Source organism: Melanerpes formicivorus, unplaced genomic scaffold (assembly GCF_026170545.1).
Source record: "Melanerpes formicivorus ecotype bairdi unplaced genomic scaffold, bMelFor1.0.p_v2 SCAF_30, whole genome shotgun sequence".
Lineage (NCBI taxonomy): Eukaryota > Metazoa > Chordata > Aves > Piciformes > Picidae > Melanerpes > Melanerpes formicivorus.
Window position 1 is genome coordinate 4775287 of NW_027142382.1, and position 21550 is coordinate 4796836.

The 21550-nt window shown below is 38.6% G+C and overlaps 1 protein-coding gene across 15 annotated transcripts in view; it reads right to left on the reverse strand.

Moving 5' to 3' along the window:
- Positions 1 to 21550, reverse strand: part of CASK (calcium/calmodulin dependent serine protein kinase) — a 211115-nt gene that overhangs the window by 23014 nt on the left and 166551 nt on the right. For 8 of the 15 annotated variants that reach the window (XM_068155113.1, XM_068155104.1, XM_068155103.1 and 5 more), the window contains 8 exons: positions 15981 to 16058; positions 14772 to 14852; positions 10557 to 10745; positions 9537 to 9615; positions 9072 to 9157; positions 6784 to 6852; positions 1959 to 2027; positions 574 to 609 (listed from right to left, as the gene is read on the reverse strand). In XM_068155113.1, coding sequence (XP_068011214.1) covers positions 574 to 609; positions 1959 to 2027; positions 6784 to 6852; positions 9072 to 9157; positions 9537 to 9615; positions 10557 to 10745; positions 14772 to 14852; positions 15981 to 16058 — 687 coding nt within the window. The remainder of the gene's footprint in view (positions 1 to 573; positions 610 to 1958; positions 2028 to 6783; positions 6853 to 9071; positions 9158 to 9536; positions 9616 to 10556; positions 10746 to 14771; positions 14853 to 15980; positions 16059 to 21550) is intronic. The other 7 variants (XM_068155111.1, XM_068155115.1, XM_068155116.1 and 4 more) reach the window with 3 other exon arrangements.

The following is a 21550-nucleotide window of genomic DNA, read 5'->3' on the forward strand; positions in this document are numbered from 1 at the left end:
GAATATCTTTCTTTGGTACCACTATCAGGTCAAGGTAACAAAGTTAAAGGTGGTGACCGAATCTGGCTCGTAGGACTGAAAACCTAAGTGACTATTTTCAAACCTTTATCAACCTTTAATGGAAACTGTCTTTAATGTTTTATTGAAGAGCCTTGCTAGTGTTAATAATACTTACAGACCAGCTCAAGCTGTACCATGTTTCAGACTATTAGCCACTTTGCCCTGCCAGTCTCCATTTCAGCTAAAATATACATTTGATTTTTCCTCTAAGATGGAAATCTGCACAGGTCACTGCACAACAGTAAGTCTATTAATGCATTCTGAACTAAACCCACATCACCAGTTAAACTTACAATGACTTTAACATATAGACACACGGGGGTTGGAAAAAAAGCCACTCTGAATTAGCCATGAACAAATGAGTTAAAAAAGAAAAATGAAAAAAATGGGACAATTTTTCCAAGCTTAAATGGTTTAGTTCTGCACATACAGAGTATGAAGGGGGGAAAGAGAAGCAGGGATGTTCACTAGCAGCTAAGTTTACAAAAATTCCCATGGAGGATATCTATTCACCTGTCGTCCTTTGGGTTGTGTTGTCGATGGCAAGTCCTGCAGAATAAAGTCAACCCAGGAGAAGAAATTTTCATTTTACTTTTTAAGGGTACACAACACCATCTGTTAGTGATTCATACTAATATTACAGTAAAATGGTAAGTCAGACAACTTATAAAAGCATTGCCCCATGTTTAGAAATGTTGGGTTTTTTTTGTTCTTAAAGAAAAAAAAAATCAAACCCAGGCTTGTTTAGCAGCAAGCTGAAGAAAGCAAGTAAAAGTTTAAGCAGATAGAGAATGTGCTTTTTAATAAGTAATTCAGCATCTTCAACACAAAAGCACTGTCAAGTGAAAGAGGCTCTTTCCACGAAGGCCTTTTCCACTTCATGCTTAGCCTTGTTTTCAAAAGGGAAGAGTGGCTATCACAAATGTTAAATACTATTATTAAAAATACATAATGTGATTGTGCTGAGGAGTAAGATTTTAACCACATGCAAATTTAATTCACCCCCCCAAAAAAAGGATCAAAAATTTCAACCACCCTGTTATTTTTTTCATTTTTAAAACTGAATAAGCACTTTACCTGGTTGGAAAGGATTTCTAAGTTGTAGTTTTTTTTTTAGTTATGGATCAGTTACTCAGAATATTTATTTTTTTAGCTAGTCCCAAGAACTCATGATGTCGACAGCACTCTTATACTAAAGGAACTTGTGTGTTACGTTGGTTCAAACAATGACAAATGGATAAACAACACAGATTTCAACGTTAATGTACTTTGGCAAAACAACAGGCACCTTTCTACCCAAATGCATACGAAACACAAGTACTTTGTGTTAAAGATGTGATGAAAATAGCTTGGTTTGTAGTGCAGTTTAAAGCCACTCCTTTTTGCTTTTCATATCCAGGCAAGGCTCATGTTTCACACAGTATGTGCACGTACCACAACAGCAGAGGGCACACCAATTCGTTAACTCAGATAGCGGAAACCAGTACACGTTCCAGAGGTCTCTCAAAACACAGAACTTAAAGAGAGTCTAAAATGTCTTGAAATACCAACTGCACAGTTATTCTTTCTTCAAATACTGCTTCCAAAGTTCAGGATGGAAAGAAAACTTCCACTTTAAACCTTTGCTTAGTTTTGAGGAAGCTGCTAACAATGATTTAAGGATGACTGACGTGTCATACTACGGTTAACATTTAATTTGCTACATGGCTTTTAACGAGAAGAATACGCTGGGGAAAAAAACCCCTTGAAAAAAGAAAACGGGGAGTTACGTATCTGATAACCTTGGTTCTATCAGCAGGACAAATTTTTCCACTGACCACACAATAAGTAGAACAGTAATGGCAGATGAGCACCAACAAAACTTTCACACTTTCTCTGTGTGGAACTGGAAATCTTACCGAAACAGAATTGTTAGTGCTGCTATGACCATTAGCTGGGGACTGTCTGGATGTAGAGGGGGAATCTCTCTGAAATAAGACACAAGGTTCATTAACAACACAACACTATCACAGAAACACAGATATATTTAAAAGAACAGTCACATCCACGGCTTTATAACCATTTGCTTAGCTGCTTTGTCTGTGAAAGTTTCCACACTACAAACTCCATAAATCTGATTTTATGGTTTTCCATAGTTTAAATTCAGGTTTGACATTCTGATGTATCCTAAGTAATAACTAGTTTTGCATTGCCCTGGCAATCAAACAGCTTCTGAGTATCTGGGACCTCTCAGATCTCCCATGGCTGACAATGCTAAAGGCCATTGGTCATACTGGTGTCTTTGTTAAAGGTTTAACCTGAAAATGGTATGTTGAACAATACTTTGTACAGAATGAGGCACATATCCTATTATAGAGAATCTTCTACATACATATTACAGCTATATGGTAAAGGTCAGTGTTGATCAGTTTCTACTTTGCAAGCCACATCTCCCTGCAGAACCTCAGACACTGAAGCTAACACCTGAAAAGGAAGTTGAATGCTCTCTTCTCAGTGCATACTGGGAACTCCTGCAGAACGGAATTTCTGACTGGGTTCTGCAGAGGAAAGTCACTTGTAGAGGAATCTTTCTCACATGCCCATTTGACTGTATAGTATTTAATTCCACATGATCAGATAATTAAGCTGCCTCTTTGGGAAACAGAAGGAACCTCAGAATATAATATTCCACATCAAAGAGATGTTTAGGAATGTCTGGCAACTTTGTACAACGTGAAAAGATAGTAGGGAAAAAAAAAGTCAAACCCAATTTTCTAAGAAGACAAAGTCACCTCTGTCACACATTTTATCAACACAAGTGCCCTTTACAACTTAAAAACCAGAACTGGAGCTAAACTGCTTATGCAACATTAATCAAGTAAAGGTCCTCCAACTTGCACTAATTATGTGAGAGCATTCATAGCTGTTTTAAAGCACCAAGAAAAGCTAAAATGGCAGGCGATAGTTTATTTCTCTTGCTGTTTATACACTTGATGCACAACGCTCCTGTAAAACTTCTGGACATTTCTGTGGACTCATTAGGCATGATATCACAGGAAGTTCCTTATGTAGCAGGTTTTATGGCTGTGAAATCTCTGTGGTCCAAAGTATGTAGGTTTGTATACTCCTGCTAAATGTGTTAAGAACAAAATGCTCATTTGGCTTCCAGGACTATTTGCAGCCTACAACAGACTGGGGAAGAACAGCTCTAATTCCATTTTCAAAATCACTCCAGCATAAGTTTAAAATGCTAAAGTGAGATCAAATAAGCTCTTCACCACTTAAAAAACCCAAACCAAAACAGAAAAAAGAAAAGCTTAAAAGAACTATTGCTCCTTATCTTTGTTTATGGGATTATCAGCATTGCTTTTACCAAAAGGCAGCCAGGAGATACTTTTTACCAAAGAAAGTGACTTCCTTCTTCTATATAGAGATTTTCTGCTTGCTCTGCAGTTCTGTCTGCTGTTTTATCCCTCTCAAGAAGAGAAAAAATAATTTTACCTTTTTTGGCTTTTTATTTAATAAATAACCTCCCCCCCACAACCTAGTTTGTTATGATCTGCTAGGCAGTGATGGTTTAGCAAGGAAAAGCTTTGGAAAGTAATGCAAGCACCCAAGTCATCCGGAGAAAAAACAAGTTTACAGTAACTTGGAGAATGCTCCTATTTCTGGACTCTTTCGAAGGCTTCTCCCTTTGAAGGAAATTCTCTTCATTTGGAATGTTTTGATTTGTGCTCCTCAAACAAATCTCAACAGAAGAGAGCACATTACTCAATGCAAATTTTCATCATAACATACTAAGGAAAAGACCTATTTTCAGTGCAATTGGTGATTTCAGTGGTAAGTCAGAAATGAACCGATCAAGCTAGTCAAGAGTCATATGTACAATTTAAAAAGAATCAGGCAGTTTAGCCACAATTTCAAAGGCATTTAGGGAACCTGCTCTTTCTCTCAAAAAAAAAATCAGACTAAAAAGTTAAGAGAAAAACTGTTTTATGCAGAGTTTAATGAGACAAATCAATGAGTAGTGACCCTTGCAGAATGGAAATACTGCTTGGAACAGGACTAGAGAACTTCAGCTTTGACTCTGAGTTTGTTTCTCAAGTAAACCAGAAAAAGCCCTAGTTCTCCTGGGAATGAGAGCAAGAAGACTCATGATGGATCCAATGACTTCAAATAGTGAAGCGTTACCATTGTATTTCAGTAGAACTTGACTATGTAGACTTCTTAACCTTGTCCAGCCACAAGCCAGATAACAGAATGGCAGTCTTTTGGATGAGTTGAAACCACCATAGCTGAAGCTTTAGAGGAAACAATCACACTTATTTCCAAATGGTGGCAAAACTGCTTTCCTGCTGATTCCCTGCTCTTAGATATGGATTACGTATGACAAGTCAATACATCTGAGATGTAATCCCTAAGTGTTATATTTACAAGCAAAGTCTGCTTCATAAAATAGAAGGCCTGGTAACTGAATGGAAGGCATAGGTGCAGGAAAATTCACAACTCCCTAAGAATTTGAAATTATTCAGTTGAGAATTTGGGAACTGCCTAGTGACATTGAAGTGCCATTACATACTACAGGGACAGGACTTCTCTAAACATGCAAAAGTGGCTTAATATTTACAAAACACAACTACAATATTCTTCTTAAATGACTACAAAAAGAGAAAAAACTGGCATGGGACATGCAGATCTCAGTTATTAAAAAAATATAACAGCCTGCATCTCACCTTTGTATATAAAGATGTAAATATAGTTTTCTTATGAAAAGCAGATAGCCTCTGGTTCTAGTAACATCTATTCTTTCTTATTCAAGATTAAAAAGACATTTTTCAATCCAATGACATGATCATGGGAGAAGTCTCAAAAAAAAACCCCAAAACCAGTTGTAGATTCTGTTTTATATGCCTCTCCTGGTAAAATTATACTATGCAAGGATCTGTTCATGACTGACGGTGGGGCAGAAGCCAAAAGTCTTTACTGAAATACTGCCAAAAAATACCTTAACTAAGTGAAGATCCAATATCACTGAATTTATCTTGCTAGAGAGCAGGAGAAGCAATGTGTCTTAGTAATCAAGATTAATTTCTAGCCTTTATCAATGGTTCAGAATTTATCATCTGGATCACAATCCCGAAAAATTCTGTGAAAAGCAAAATTCTGTTGGTACCAAAGGACCAACGATGCTTTAAAAGGTCGGTTTTTAAACGCTGGGTTTCTGTGGTCACTTGTAACAGCTGAAAATCTAGCCACAGTCACAGTGTAGCTGAGCAGGTGGAACAGACTCAGCCACTTCTGATTGAATGAATGCTAACTGCTACAAAATGTAGCACCAATTTCTAGTTTTGCAGTTTTTCCAAAGGAAGGTTAAGAGTCCATTTTCCTGTCTTCTCCGAAATTGTCATGAAGAACCTAAGGACACAAAGCTACAGGAAAGAGATGACCTGCTGCTACTAAAATGATACTTCATGGTATTAATTTAAAGGTTATATGCTGAATTATTTTTTCCAAATAATCACCTTCCCAGCAGGTCCTAAGGATTCACAGGTTTCTGTATTTTACTACTGGGAAGTGAGATATCCTATATTATTATTACAGCACAGAGGTCAATACACAAATTTGTCAGCACAATCTACACTTTCTATTTGATATATTTTTTTTTTTTTAAAGTTTGCATTTCATGGAAAAATTCTGCTTCCATATTTACACCTTTTAAGAAAATGGGCCTCACAGGTGAAAATCTGTTAAACCTTCTACCTCTAAAACGTTTTAATTCTTGTGGGCTTCTATTAGAAATACAGAAGGCAACCAAAAAGCAAACAGATTGTCTGACAATCACTACAGTAGCTTCTGTGTGGTCTAGCATCTGCTGAGACACGAAAACAATTAGGGTGAAACCACAGCTCTAATTAAGATAAGGTGCTTGCATTCGATAGGGATTGTGATTTCACCCTCGGAATTCTAACTCGGGAACGGTTTGTGCAGTTAAGCATGGGGCACAGAAACACTGGCATCATCTACACAGGCCATCTGTATGCTTAAATTGGAACAGTAGCTCTCTACTAGCCACTTTCTAGAATTTAATTCCCAATCAGTTGCAGTCTGGAACGCAACTTGGTGAGCAGAAGGGAATTAAACGTTGCTGGGCAAAAACTGTAATACCAAGCTCCTAGTTCAACAAGAACTAACTCCAAATGTGTTTTTCTTCTGTAGTGATAAAACCCATTTCTGCATGGAAATGTAATATTAAGCCACATGTAACTGTTACAGACAACCATCACAAATTTACCTCAACGGGATTATACAGAAACGGATTCTTCAATTAACCCTTAACAGCCCAAAGCAGTAAAATAATGTTTAATGTCTAAAACCAGGGAGGACTGTTCCTCATCATAGGATCTTTAATAGACTTCCTGGAGAAGGCATTTAAATTGCAATTTTCTTGGGAAGGGGCTTCCTAAATGTATGAGTTGAGGATCCCCTTTCCTCCTCCTCCTTTTTTGTTCCTTTTTAAATAGGCTGTAAAGAGTTAGTTAAGGTACTGATGAGATGAATATGAAGGCAGGGCTGAGTAGGCAGGTGGGACCTACTCGCGTTCCGTTATCTTTGTTGTAAAATTGGTGTGCGTGATCTAACAGGACAGGCAGAAACAATTTCCCAGAAAGCAGTAACATTCAGCCATCAGCAGGCAGTTAGTTACAGGACTGAGGAAGAAATGGGACGGTTCATTAAATTCATTACCTCACAAGACGAAGATTGCGTGCGATAACTTGGCACAATCTTGAAGGTAATACTTCCACGCATTTCCCTCTGCAAAAAAGAGAAGAACTTCTTTAAAGAAAATTACACTGAAGATCTCCAAAATCTCCAAACCACTGATGCTGGAAAGGAAATCATCATAGCTCGAGAGCAGCAGTAAGTTTTCCTAAAGCAAATATTCAGAACAGCTGAGATGCTAGGGCTTGCTTCACATTTCATGTATGAACATTTAAATCACAGTATCATCAAGGTTGGAAGAGACCTCGAGGATCATCGAGTCCAACCTGTCTCCACAGACCTCATGACTAGACCATGGCACCAAGTGCCACATCCAATCCTCTCTTGAACACCTCCAGGGATGGTGACTCCACCACCTCCCTGGGCAGCCCATTCCAATAACCAGTGACTCGGTGAAGAACTTTCTACTCACCTTGAGCCTAAACTTCCCCTGGTGCAGTTTGAGACTACGTCTCCTTGTTCTGTGTAGCCTTCCCTGGCTACAACCACCTTTCAGGTAGTTGTAGAGGGCAATGAGGTCACCCCTGAGCCTCCTCTTTTCCAGGCTAAACAATCTCAGCTCCCTCAGCCTCTCCTCACAGGGCTTGTGCTCAAGGCCTCTCACCAGCCTTGTTGCCCTAATCTCTCATCAATCAAAAAGGTTTGTTTGCCTGATCAGTTTTCAAAGGCCTAGAATCTATAGCTGTATTTTAAGGTGAGAGACTCAGAGATGTGTAGGTTTGGTCCACATAAATCTTTTCTTTGTAGCTATGTTCTTATGATCCACAAAGTCTTTGCAACTAAAATGACATTTTTTCCCTTCCATCACAAATGTTAAACAGCAGAAGTGTATTCACAGCTTGTGGAAAGCTGCACGTTACTGAATTAAAGGTAGAAATGTAAGAAATAGTCTCATCAGAGTGGAACATGGGGTCTGATAGTTTGAATTTCCTACAGTTTAAGAATATTGTTAACAAGCAGTAACTGCAGAATAGCAGCAGGTTGTGACAATGTATTTACTCAGCCATATTTTCCTCAGTGACAGTTTGAATCTAAGTGCCACCACATGGCTGACAACTGCAGGACTTTATCTGGACAGAAAGTAAGCAGATCATTTTAAGTGAACTTGGAGTTTTTCCTTTTCATTCTTTGGCTGGCTTACTGTGAGTCAAGAAAATGCTATTTGCCTGGACTCTCTCTCTGTCTGCATGGTTCTGGACATAACAAAAGGATCACTGATATCATCCAAGGTCCCAAGGTTAAGGTAGCTTGGAGGAAAATTTGTCAGTGTTATGGAATATCAAACTGACTTTACTAGCAAGGACCAAGATATTGTTTTCCTGTAAAAAGCCAGAGTGGCTGAATTAAAAATACCTTTTTTTCCATTGTAACAGTAAAAGCCATGGGCCACAATAGTAACAAATTGAGAGAAGGGATGTTCTAGTGACATATAAGGAATACCTTTTTTTTCCTGTGATGCCAATTTAAGTCCTGGAATGGGTTGCTCAGAGTCACTTGCCCTGCCAAATCTCTGTCCTGGGATATTTTCAAGGCTTAAATAGGAAAAGCCCTGAGCAACCTGGGCTGCATTTAATGTTGACCCTGCTTTGTTCAGGAGATTGGACTGGGGTTACTTCCAACCTGAATGGTTCTAGGATTTACTGTCTCTGGATTTGTGTAGCAATTATTTCAATTATTTTTTTCTCACAATACACTCAGTGACTACACTTAATGTAGGCTGAAGATTTAAGATACGGCCATGATCTTTATAGACTAGCTTGGGATGAGTAATAGAAGTAAATGTTATGTCCACTGCAGACAAAAGAAGAAACTCCTGTGTTTCAACAAAGAAAACTTAGACATTAGAAAAAATGTCCTAAAATGTACAAGAACTAGACTCTAAGGTCAACTGCCTAGAGAGTTTGGGGAACTTCCATTACTCAAGCTGATTTTAAAAGCTGGTCAGACATGTATCTGTCAAGAATGGTTGGGTGTCAATGATCTTTTACTGTGGGATTAAATGACATAAATCAAATGAAACGTGGAGGTGCCTTCTACCATTCCTGGGCATAAGGTGCAAAAAAGCCACTACTGACAAACAGGGAAGGTCCTGTATGAGGCTTTAACTCAGGAATGTGGGAAGAATTTGTGACATGTTCAATTAGGCTATCAAGAAGAGAAGACAAAGAGGAAGTTGCATGCAGTTACATAGAAGTTTTCTGAAAATGACAGCTACTCTATAAAAGAAGAGGAGAAAGATTTCAGGCACTTACAAGCATTTTTTGTAGTTGTTCTACAGTTTGATTTGCCACACTGATTCCATTTATTTCTCGGATTTCATCCCCTACATGTAGCGTACCTGCGGAGTTAACAAAACACGCAGTCACCTCAAACGTGCTTTTACAAACTGAGCTAAGACAGTATTGATATTCATACAAAGGCATATATATATAAAAAAAACATTACTACAAGAGTCTTTTTGCCAGATTCCAAAAAGAACTTTGGACCTTTTCTGGTCCTTAGGTACTAGCTAGCAAAGATTATAAATCTGGTTTTCAGAGTGCAGTCAATAAGCCCGCCTGAGATGCCCAGGCATCCTATAAAATACCAGGGGAAAACATCATTCCTTTACAAGGACACTGCTAACCCCCCATATTGAAAAGAAAGTCAGGTCATCTGCAACTAGTCAGATAGAAAACCTTTGTTAGAAAACGAAACTATTCTTGACACATGATTACCTTGCCGGTGAATCATTCCTCCGTGCATAATTCTTGCCACAATGCAATGGTTCAGCTCATTCATTTTTAATGTGATTCCCTAGAAAGAAGAAAATGCTTATACTTTACAATAAAACATTAAGCAGAGTGATTCTTGACTAAAAGCTTGAAGGAAAAGTATAAATTTTAAGGTTAAAATAGAAAGTTTGCCACTCAAATACGAGCATTGAAAGCAGATACAATTTGTAAGTGAAGTTTAATATATGAGAACACGAAGAGTCCACTGTGTTAAAAATGTAATTCTGTGAGCAGTTTGGTTTAAAGTCTAAGCTCCTGTAAGTTCTAGAATGTTGTTTTTAAACAAAACCAGCTCTACTGGTACAGGAATAGTAAGGAGGCACACACAGCATTTAAAGATATACACAGGAGAGGAAGTAGAGAATACAGAATTAACCAGGTTGAAAAAGACCTTTGAGATCATCAAGTCCAACCTATCACCCAACACCATCTAATCAACTAAACCATGGCACTAAGTGCCCCATCCAGTCCCTTCTTAAACACCTCCAGTGATGGTGATGGGCAGCCCATTCCAATGGCCAATCACTCTTTCTTCCTAACATCCAGCCTAAACCTCCCCTGGCACAGCTTGAGACTGTGTCCTCTTGTTCTGTCACAGCTCGCCTGGGAGAAGAGACCATCCCCACTTGGCTACAACCTTCCTTCAAGAAGCTGTAGATGGTAACAAGGTCTCCCCTGAGCCTCCTCTTCTCCAGGCTAAGCAACCCCAGCTCTCTCAGCCTCTCCTTATAGGGCATGTGCTCCAGACCCCTCACCAGCATTGCTGCCCTTCTCTGGACACATTCCAGCAACTCAACAACTTTCTTAAACTGAGTGGCCCAGAACTGGACACAGGACTCAAGTATCTACAAAGGCTGCTGAACTATTCCAATTATACTGGCAAACTTTACTTCAAGTGCAGTAACTGGCATTAAAAGCATAATAATATTGGTCTTTATGAGTACAAAGCAAATCAAAGTATACCATTGGTTCATCTGTGTTCTTCTGGAACTGCACCAGTCGAACTCGTGTTACATTCTCCATATCCATGTCACCGTTGGCGCTTTCTGGCGAATCTCCGTTTAAGTATGGAGAGGTGGGAGGAGGTGTAACTCTCAGCGCTTCATCACTGTAAACTTCATGTGCCACTACATCATGAGTTTGAAGTAAGGCCTGAAAAAGGAGAGTACAGCAACAAAATAGCAGGCTTCCATCATCTCTGATGTCCCACACTCGTTCCTTATAAGTTATTTTAAAGCTTTTCAAAGGTTAAAGGAAATCCAAGATATTTGTGTCTCACTTTCTGTATAGGGTCTTCTCCTTTAAAGAGTCTTAAGATAAACATCATCAGATTGCAAATGCATACACACATATGTTAGCCTTTAAAACCTGCATGAATAAACCTGATTTTCTTCTGCAGACATCTCAGTGATTCCGCTTCCCTCTCTCCCACCTTGTCAACACCTCCAATGTGTTGCAATTAAGCCATCTTTACTTATGTGCCTAGATGAAGAATTAAGAAGCTAACTGAAGCTCATAATTACACTAAGATGACTTCTAAATGTGTTAGCAAAAATTAACACAAGTTTGGAAACACCAGGCATTGAAGTTTAAACATTTTCAGTATTTAAACTGAGCTTGCTTGAGTATTTAAACTTCAATGCTTGTTCTCATGCATTTCTGTTAATTTTGATAATGTATTTCCCCCCCCTTTTCTTCTTTGCAAAACATGATAATCCTGCTGAAAATATGTTCAGTGAGAACAATTGCTTTCTACTATATGGCAGGATCACTGTCTGCAAACAGCAGCATGGGAAAGCATATGATGATGGATAAAGCTTCAATATTTAATTAAGTTAAAGTCTTCTAGTGCAACAAACATTTCAACTGCTGCCACATGCTGGACATATATAATGGAGTTGTTTACAGATAAAACTGGCACCTCTGAAAAACTACTCAAAGCTGTGTAATGGAATAAAAGCTCCTTGGAAGTTTGCACATAACTAATAAGGTACTTGATAATCTTGTAAAGAATTCTTTAATTATCAGCTCAAAGACCTTTATGCGAAATTAGAGACAGTTCTATACATTAAAATATTAAGCATGTATGGACTGATAATTTATCCCTGCACCCATAAGGCATACAAAGGAAAACCAAAATGAACACAACAAAAAACTTTCAACTTTGAGATCTCAGTGCCAGTAGAAGTACTCACAAATGCATGCTCTATCGGCTTTGGTTCTGTAAAGACCTGTACATAGCACAAACCACTAGTGTGGCTTAAGTAAACAAGACAAACTATATTCCACTGTCTTCTGATATACATTACATAATAACAACAGCAAAATACTCTGATACCATACAGGTGTTAATGCACATGATCCTACTTATTACACCTTTATTGCTTCAGTCTCTGTGTCTGAGTTCAGCAACCTACTGACCAGATTATTGCTCTGTACAATGCTTGGTAAACACATTGAGTGCAGGCTGACAGCACTGTTTTACACAATTGTTTCATTTATTAATAGAACCTATTTTAAAGGCTCTGGCTCTTAAGTATGGCACATACAAAAGAATAATTTTGTAAGGTCTGAAACTTATAAAAGGTGAGTATGGGAGCAGGGGTGGAAATGATGGGAGAGGATGGGGTTGCCTCTTAAATATCTGGAGACTCATTGTTATCTGTACTTTAAAGGTATAGTTGCTGATTTAACTGCTGCTCTACATGTGAGTCCTCAGGGGCTGCAGCCAGGGGCTGCAGACTGGCCTAACTTGGACAGGTAATGTGATAAATAGGGGGGCATCAGGATCTGCTTGCTCAGCACTGTCCTGATGCTGAGCTGTGTAGGAGCTCGTGTGAGCCACTGCCACATTAGCAGTGAGATGCTAAAGCCAAGAACTGAGTGGTGGAGAAGCTGCTCTCCACACCTTAGGAGGATGCTGATGGTTGTAAGAGATCTCTAGCCATTTTTTTTGCTGTGGTGGATGCTTTGCTTGCTTCTTCCAAAGCCCTCAAGTTTTATATAGTGGGCAATGAGAAACACATACTTAGGGATGTTGCTGCTGGGACACCATTCCTGGAGGTGTTCAAGAGGGGACTGGATGTGGCACTTGAAGCCATGGTTTTGTTAGTCAGGAGGTGTTGGGTGACAGGTTGGACTTGATGATCTCTGAGGTCTTTTCCAACCTTATTGATTCTATGATTCTATTCTATGATTCTACGTTTGTGCCATTCCTCTCTAACCTAGACTGTGTATTTCTATCTCCTTGCTCATGCTGGCTCTGTCAGTATTCCAGCTGCTCCTGATTCTTTTTGCTAAATGGATCATTGTTTTGTTGGAACAGTTTTTCTGCTAGTTTTGCGTGGTGCAGTACCAAAGTGTCAGATGAATGTCTGAACAGCTGCAAGGGAGAAGGGATGGGATTCCATCAACTAGCAATTTAGATGGTGATGTGGTAGACTGACTTACTGAAATTGCTCCTTAACAAAAATACTTGTTGCAGAATTGCATTTTATTCCTTATACTAAATTACTTTTTTAGAGAATTGCAACAAAATAATTCTGACAGATGGTTTTAAATTTCTGAGTCTACCAGGTGGAAATGAAGGTACCTATGAAAGACGACTTCCAAATCAGTTTTCCTGTCTCTTGATTTGATACATGAAGTTTTTATATGTCGGAATAATTTTTATTGATGCCTACTCTGAGAAGAATTTGCACTCAAACAATGTTCTTTCACCACAGTGCCTAACATTTTTTTACAATACTGTGTGGTAATTATGAAAAAAAAAAATAGGTAAGTAAAGCTGTCAGAGTCCAAATAAAGAAGCTGAGTACCAGATGCTATTAGTATTTCATTTATTTATTTATGTTAAAAAAATCTTTCTTACGATATGGCCGAGTACTGTTCCACCTTGGTTTATGTTTTATTCATTTCAAGCAAGTATGCCTGTTAAATGTTGTAGCAGATCTGTTACAGACTGCAGGACAGGTATTATCTCCAGGCAATGGCATAACAGTATGTTGCTGAGTCCAAGCCAATGTCTGCATTAGCGATTAGTGCAATGAAATAAGGATGAACCAACAAGTAAAACAATTGGGTTAGCAAGAACCTGATGTATACACTAAATGCACTACAGGAGTTTTTACTTCTGATCCGCTTCCATCTTGCCCTGCAGGCTGAATGACCATCAGCTGCTGGATTACACTGGCTTCTGGCATACATCTCTGAGTTTAATTTTATCTGAAAAGAGTCTAGTTTGCATGCTCTGAGACCCTTACATGATACAAACCAAAGCACTGTAAGGGGACAACCAGGAGATTCAGTTAAACACACCCCTGATCTGAAGTACTAAACAAAATGCACCCAAAGCTACGGTGGCTATCGAAAGAACACACTGGGACATGCAACTATCCAGATTTCATCTTATACCTGAATATGAGGTTGGTTTCATCTCACTCTTTCCTGGAAATTAGGTTTATCCTTCAGACTTACAGTAATTCATCTTTCAGGTGAGCAAATTCCACAAAGCCCCCTGCATATAATCCTTGCGTTAGGGAAAGTCAAATTCATGATTTTAAACTGACAAAGGTGTAGAGCAGAGTTAAGCAAACACTTTATTTCTGAACTTTGGAACTTCATCCACAGCACAGAGAAAAGAAATCCTTTAAACAGTTTAATTAACTTGAACCAAGTTCTTAAGCAGCCACGTCCCTGGCAATTATTGCCCACAAATCGGGTTTGTGAAACAGACAGAGAACGAATTGATATCTTGTACAAGTTATTGATTTATTGTAAAATAATGTTCAAAAAACACTTATTATGCAATAAATTCACGTGCCTTTATGCCAACAAGGCCTCTGGAAAAAGGAGGATCCCAGATTTACCTATGGTCATCCACAAGAATTCATTCTTCTTTCTGTGTGCAACACAGCTCCCCCCAAAAGGCAGTGAAACTGCTCCATAATCAGATGACTCCAAACTGCTGACAGTTTTCAGCACAGAAAGGAGACTGATAATAGCAGTAACTGTTTTGCCAAATTATCAGAGCAGAAATACTTATTAATAGGTTTACTGTGTTGTATGCAGTTACAACATTTGCAGATTTTAGGGAGAACTTACTGAACTTCAGTTTTCTTACATAAGAAATGTTAAAATGAAACCCCCAAATCCCAAACAAAAGTAGCATTTGCTTACCATGAAATGAGGTTGTGTTAAAATACGCTTTAGCTCCTTTGCATCATTGTTCTCTGGGTAACATGAAATTTCTTCCAATACCTGGAAAATAAGCAGGAAAAATGCCCATAGTAACTTTCTTTGAAATAAAGCTGTTTAACAAATTGAAAACCCTCACTGGTCAGTCAGAATACATCCAAATAATTATACAATGGAATATTTTTGACAGGAAAGGGCTTAGGAGAATGTGTCCTCCTCCCCCAGCAGGAGAATAAAATGCCTCCTTTCAGTTTTACTGAGAGAGTTTAAAGCAGTAATTTGAAAGAAACAGCTGCACTTTTTTCAATTAACAGCATTCTTCCAGCAACTAACTATGTAGGGACAGAAATGAAGCCCTAAGATGTGATATACACATCACCACCACTCATTGCTACTTCCACACAGCCTCAATTTATTAAAACAATCAGTTTAATAGCAGAATTAAAAACACTTGCAAAACTTTCTCTCCACAAATTAAATTGTTAAAGAATTTTAGTGTAGGTGGTCCATCTGCTGCCCCACCTCCAAGCTCCAGATTTTATGAACTCTGAGCCATGCTTCAGCTTATTATTGAGGAAAGGAGGAGGGAGTAAAGAAGCTTTAACTTGTCTGCAGCCTGTTACATGAACAGTGTTCTCCTGTCACATTGCCTCCAACAGCTGTACTGAATTTTTATGACTAATACAGAATACAACCATTATTTTTTTTTTTACTACTTGCAATAAATAAAAATAGTATTTGTCAAGTGTAAGAATTAGAACACCTGTGCCTATTTATCTTTGGTCTTAGTGGACCACCTTCATTGCATTTCTAGGTCTTCCCTTCTTAAAACTACTTAGGATAAATGTGTTTTTTCAACTAAAAAGTCATAAGAACATCAAACCTCTGTTGCAGAGAAATAAACTGAACATAAAAGATACTGCATTTACCTAAGAGAACTGCTCCTTTTAATACCACTACTGATGCAGCAAAGATTAAATGATGAAACTGAGTAATACATATAATCCTTAGAGACATAATGGAATTGTGCAAGTTTATGCAACTTGTTATGTAACTTAAGTAAGCAACAGTAGAATTCCAGAGATAATTCAGATTATGAGCCATAATACAGATCATTATCTTGATGAAGACTACGTTCTACTTCAAATACAAACTTTTAAAGTGAGACAAAAATGACTTTAAACCCATTACCTCTTTGGCTCTCTGTACAGCATCACTTGGAGGATTCCTGATTTGTGGTGAAGATTTTGTGTTTATTTTGTCATAGAGCTGAAACAAGAAGAGAACAAACTACTGAGATGATGTGCTGCCTTATATATAATGATGTGTGCTAGCAAGAGCTTGCTTATGTTACTGTGGTTATGATAACTGTTAAACTGCAAGACCCACAGATGTTTTGTATACAAAATCAAGCATCTTGGGCTTTTGGCTCTTCCTTTTTAAACATTTCCTGATTTGAACACTGCCATAGATTCAGAGTTCATAGGATGACATGGGAAAGATCAAGAGGTTAAGGGATTCTGCAAACCTCCCATGCTTTTTCCACAAATTTACAGAAACTATATTCTTCTGCTAGAAGTGATCCTATGAATCTTAAATAAATGCTGTACATCATACATCCTGCTATAAGATCAAATTAATCTTTGTATCCCACTTTTCTCAATAAATCAAATCACAAAACATTCTAGACAGTAATATAACCTCAAAAGACAGGAAAATGCTCTTGAAGATACAATACTACAAAAGTCAAAGTCTTTGGAGAAGAATTATAAATATGTTTATAAATATTTGAAGGGTCAGTGTCAGGATGATGGAGCCAGGGTCTTCTCAGTGATGTCAAATGAAAGGAGAAGGGGCAATGGCTCCAAGCTGGACCATAGGAGGTTCCATGTAAACATAAGGAAAAGCTTTTCCATTGTGAGAGTGACTGGACACTGGAACAGGCTGCCCGAAGAGGTTTGGAGTCTCCTTCTCTGGAAACATTCAAAACCCACCTGGATGCATTCCTGTGTGACCTACTCTAGGTGATTCTGCTCTGTCATGGGGGTTGGACTCAATGATCTTTCAAGGTCCCCCCCAGCCCCTAACATTCTGTGATCACTGTGAATTTCTATTCCATTCTTCAGAGAAATAAAAACACTATTATGCACAAGACTGTATCAGAAGTACTATTTCTACATTGAACATTTATGCAGTCAAAGCAAAAATAAGAATATAAAACCAAGACAGATTTCTTTATAAATGTATAAAGTAATAGTAAGCAAATTCAGAAACACAGGAACTATTATTACCTCTTAGTACTTGCTTTATATATTTTTTCTTTTCAATCTACCATGTTAACAATGCTTTCACAGAATTTTTTTTTTGACACTTAAACTGTCTGATTCTAAACTGACTGTTTTGCAAAGTTTTCCAAGTATTTCTGCACTTCAACAATAGCTATAGCCAAAGCAGTTTAAGGGACAACACTTCCAGCTCCATAATTAATCTCTGAAAGTATCTGAATTTAGAGGTTTTGTTTGGACACATTAAGAAGAAAATTTGTTCCCTTGGCCATAAGCCAAGGGAACAGCCGCCTAAACATGAGCCAGCAGTGTGCCCAGGTGGCCAAGAGGACCAATGGCATCCTGGCCTGCATTAGGAATAGTGTGGCCAGCAGGAGCAGGGAAGTCATTGGGCCCCTGTACTCTGCATTGGTTAGGCCACACCTTGAGTCCTGTGTCCAGTTCTGGCCCCTCAGTTTAAGAAGGACATGGAGACACTTGAACGTGTCCAGAGAAGGACAACAAGGCTGGGAAGAGGCCTTGAACACAAGCCCTGTGAGGAGAGGCTGAGGGAGCTGGGATTGTTTAGCCTGGAGAAGAGGAGGCTCAGGGGTGACCTCATTGCCCTCTACAACTACCTGAAAGGTGGTTGTAGCCGGGAAGGGGTTGGTCTCTTCTCCCAGGCAACCAGCACCAGAACAAGGGGACACAGTCTCAAGCTGCGCCAGGGGAGGTTTAGACTCGAGGTGAGGAGAAAGTTCTTCACCGAGAGAATCATTCGTCATTGGAGTGTTGCTGCCCAGGGAGGTGGTGGAGTCACCATCCCTGGCAGTGTTCAAGAGGATATTGGACGTGGTACTTGGTGCCATGGTCTAGTCCTGAGGTCTATGGTGACAGGTTGGACTCGATGATCCTCGAGGTCTCTTCCAACGTTAGTGATACTGTGATACTGTGAACCCAACATGCCTTTATACAAGTGTTTTACAAAGTGATTAAGAAAACTCTTAAGTGAAACCTGTTTGCCGAAATCATAGGTTAAATTAAGCATTAGTAAGTTACAGCCAGGTTTTATATGCTGTACAGAACACACTAGTGTATGAAGTTAGCTACACAGTTTTAATCACCGAAAGCCATTCTGTTTGCAGTGCTGTCTTTCAGCAGCCCTGCAACTCTAAGACCATGCCAAAGCTGTCTTGTGAAACAGAATGGTTTGGTAAATTCTTCACTGCTCTCAGCAGAATGCTTTTCTATGTAATACCAAAGATATTCAGCAGGACAATATGCATGCATATGCACTAATAATGGACTTTGTCTTTGCTGGGATGCTATTTTTAAGCACGTAACTGCCCTCCCACTCCAGCAACTCAACCTACAACAATTTCACTCTGCAACAAGCATAAACATACTAATTAAAAATTCTTAATAATACATAAATAATTGTAAAATGCCACTGCAATTGAAATTTTCAGATATTTTTAACACTTTGCACTCCTCAATAGCAGTTCTTCTGCATTTGCTACACAAAAATGCAAAATTAGATTCTTGCCCTAGAAAAGCTTAACAATCACAACCAACATATTAACAAAGCTTGCTATAACAAACACAAATGGACATCATAGCTAATTAACATAGTAGTACTGCTTCTTAAAAAGAGAAGTGTTGTTTCAAAATTTGCATGCTAGTACAGAAATGCTACGAAGAGAATACCCACAAGTCAAGTATTGTCACTGTCAGTTGACCAGCTTTTGTAGAAATCCAGACTTTTTGCCTTCTGCCTGATTAAAGGGAAGTCATTTCTTCTGATACTTAACAGCAGACAGCCCAAAGACTAATCCACAAGCCACAGGCAGGCGAGACAAAACAACAAACTCTGCTCTTCTGACTAGTTTTTCAGATGTGCAGAAATTCCTTTTTAACAATTTCCTGTCAGAGGAGTGAGAACACTGCCCCAACACAACCCCCACTCCATGTCACACTGAAAAATTTAAACACATCACAACTAGCCAGAGTTTAGCCTCACTATCTGGTCTAATCTTGAATGTAATCAAAGTCAGTCTACACAGTGAAATTAGTAAATATTTTATCTATCCAATCTCTGGAAATTTCTGTGATGCAAATGAGGAGCTTTTGTTAAAAGAAGAGCTGCTGAACTGCTGGAGTGTAACATTTTCAACACATACACATTTTGTGAGGATTCAGTTATAATTCAGACAGATCCTGAGTTGCCAATCCCCAAATGTAAACATCTAAACACAATAATTAAAGCATATCCTTATATATGTAACTTTTGGTTTTTTTAACAGTATAACCACATACAACACTTCTAGGTTTTGCTACCATCTAATAATATGCAGGTGGAGGTGCTGCCCCTTGCACAGCAACATTTGCTAACAAGTGGGCTTGCTGCTTTGTTGCCTTTCACAGCTCCCTACTGTAGTACTGCCTACCTCAGCAATGCAAGTCTGAAAGCAATCCATGACCTACTGAATGAAATGATATTCACAACCAGTAATACCAAAGATGTTCTAAAATTAAAGAGCCAATTAGACAACTTATAGACCATTCTTTTCTTCTGCCACTTCTGTTTCACATCTTTTCCATGCAAAGTGTTGTGACCTTCCCATGGGTGCTTTGTTCTTTGGGACTCTATCCCAAGGAAACCATCCCTGAAGGTAACAACTCCTACTAGAAAACACACTGATTAAGAAGGTCACAGCCAGAAGGAGCCTTATCTTCAATTTTGTTTGAAGACAGTTTGTTCTTTTAACCCCCCTGTTTTTCACTGTTAAGGACTGTGCCTGAGTTCATTGTTTCCATTTTAGCATACCAGAACTCATTTCCCAGCGTAATTCTACAGCACACATTACAGCCCTGGCCAGTATGAAAGTCCAAAGCATATTTAAGACTACTCTGAGATTTCTAGAGCATTACGGGTTACAGCCCTCCACAGCTTTAAAGTTTTTCCTGTGTGATACTCTTACTTTAAGAGTATGCTCAACCTCTGCATCCAAGTTCCTTACATGCTGAAATGCTGTGCAGCAAAACCAGCCAACAAAACTGCTTCAACAGAATGTTTTGGGAAGCAGTTTATCAGCTATAATGAAGATTCCCTGACACATTATTTACAGAAGAAGATAGTCTGAAGCAGTACATTACTTCTGTCTGAACAGAGGAGTGTATGTTTTTGTCATGCTATGGAACTGGTAGCTACTCTCACTGCAGCTTGTGAATTCAGGCACTCAGACTTTCAGTAACCCTGACAGAGGTTAAGATAACTTGAAATACTCGGTTTCTTTCTACATATTCACATTCATGCAACATATGGATTGTCTTTTATGTAAAAAAATTCTTATAGTAGCAAATGGGGTGGTGATTTTCACTTCAGTTTTGATTATGTATGTGATAGAATGGAAATACACATAGTCTCTTAATTTTTAGAGGAAATCTTACCTGCAAAACGTAGATCAACTGCAATTTGTTTTAAAAAGTCACCTGTATTTGTGCATATTCATCATGTGTTACTTGCAGAACACAGTTACACTTCCTGCTACCTCTGCCAGACATGAAGGTAAAACAGATTTTTGCATGCTTTTATATACAACATGTAAGAAAACATGATGCCAGGTAAACTCAGTCAGCCCTGTGGAATTTCAACTTTTACTCTAAGCTGTTTCCTGTTTTTTGAGACCATTCCATAGTTTTTCATTCCTTGTTTTGTTTTAAATCAAGAGTTTAACTTTTGTGGTGAAAAGAGGTCCCTTCTAACCCCTAACCTTCTGTGAAAATGTATCCAAGTTTAAATTCTCTCAGTAAGTTACAGTCCCATAGTGAAGCTGTAGGCAGTCATGAACTGTGGAGCAATCACACAAAGTTCAACCTCGGACAAAGACTACACAAATCTTTGCCATTTCATACACTAAATCCACTGTGCTTATACATATGGCTGTAACCAATTTTAAACTAGAGTTCTTAATACTGCCATTTTAGCTTTAAAAATAATAAAAGAAAATATTTGTACTTCTGTGTATTATATAAGACATCACTCTTACAGTCTTTTTAGAACAGCAAATATTTTTGGAGTTTGTTCTATACCCATCTTTGATCTATTTTTCTAAACTGATATAGTTAAAATCAGATACAAAGGCTCCCAGGAGACCTTTTTGTGGCCTTCCAATATCTGAAAGGGGCCTACAAGAATGCTGGGGAGGGACTTTTTAGGGTGTCAGGTAATGATAGGACTAGGGGGAATGGAACAAAAATAGAAATGGGTAGATTCAGATTGGATGTTAGGAAGAAATTTTTCACCATGAGGGTGGTGAGACACAGGAACAGGTTGCCCAGGGAGGTGGTAGAAGCCTCATCCCTGAAGGTTTTTAAGGCCAGGCTGCATGTGGCTCTGAGCAACCTGATGTAGTGTGAGGTGTCCCTGCTCATGGTAGGAGGGGTGGAACTAGATGATCCTTGAGGTCCCTTCCAACCCTAATGATTCTATGATAC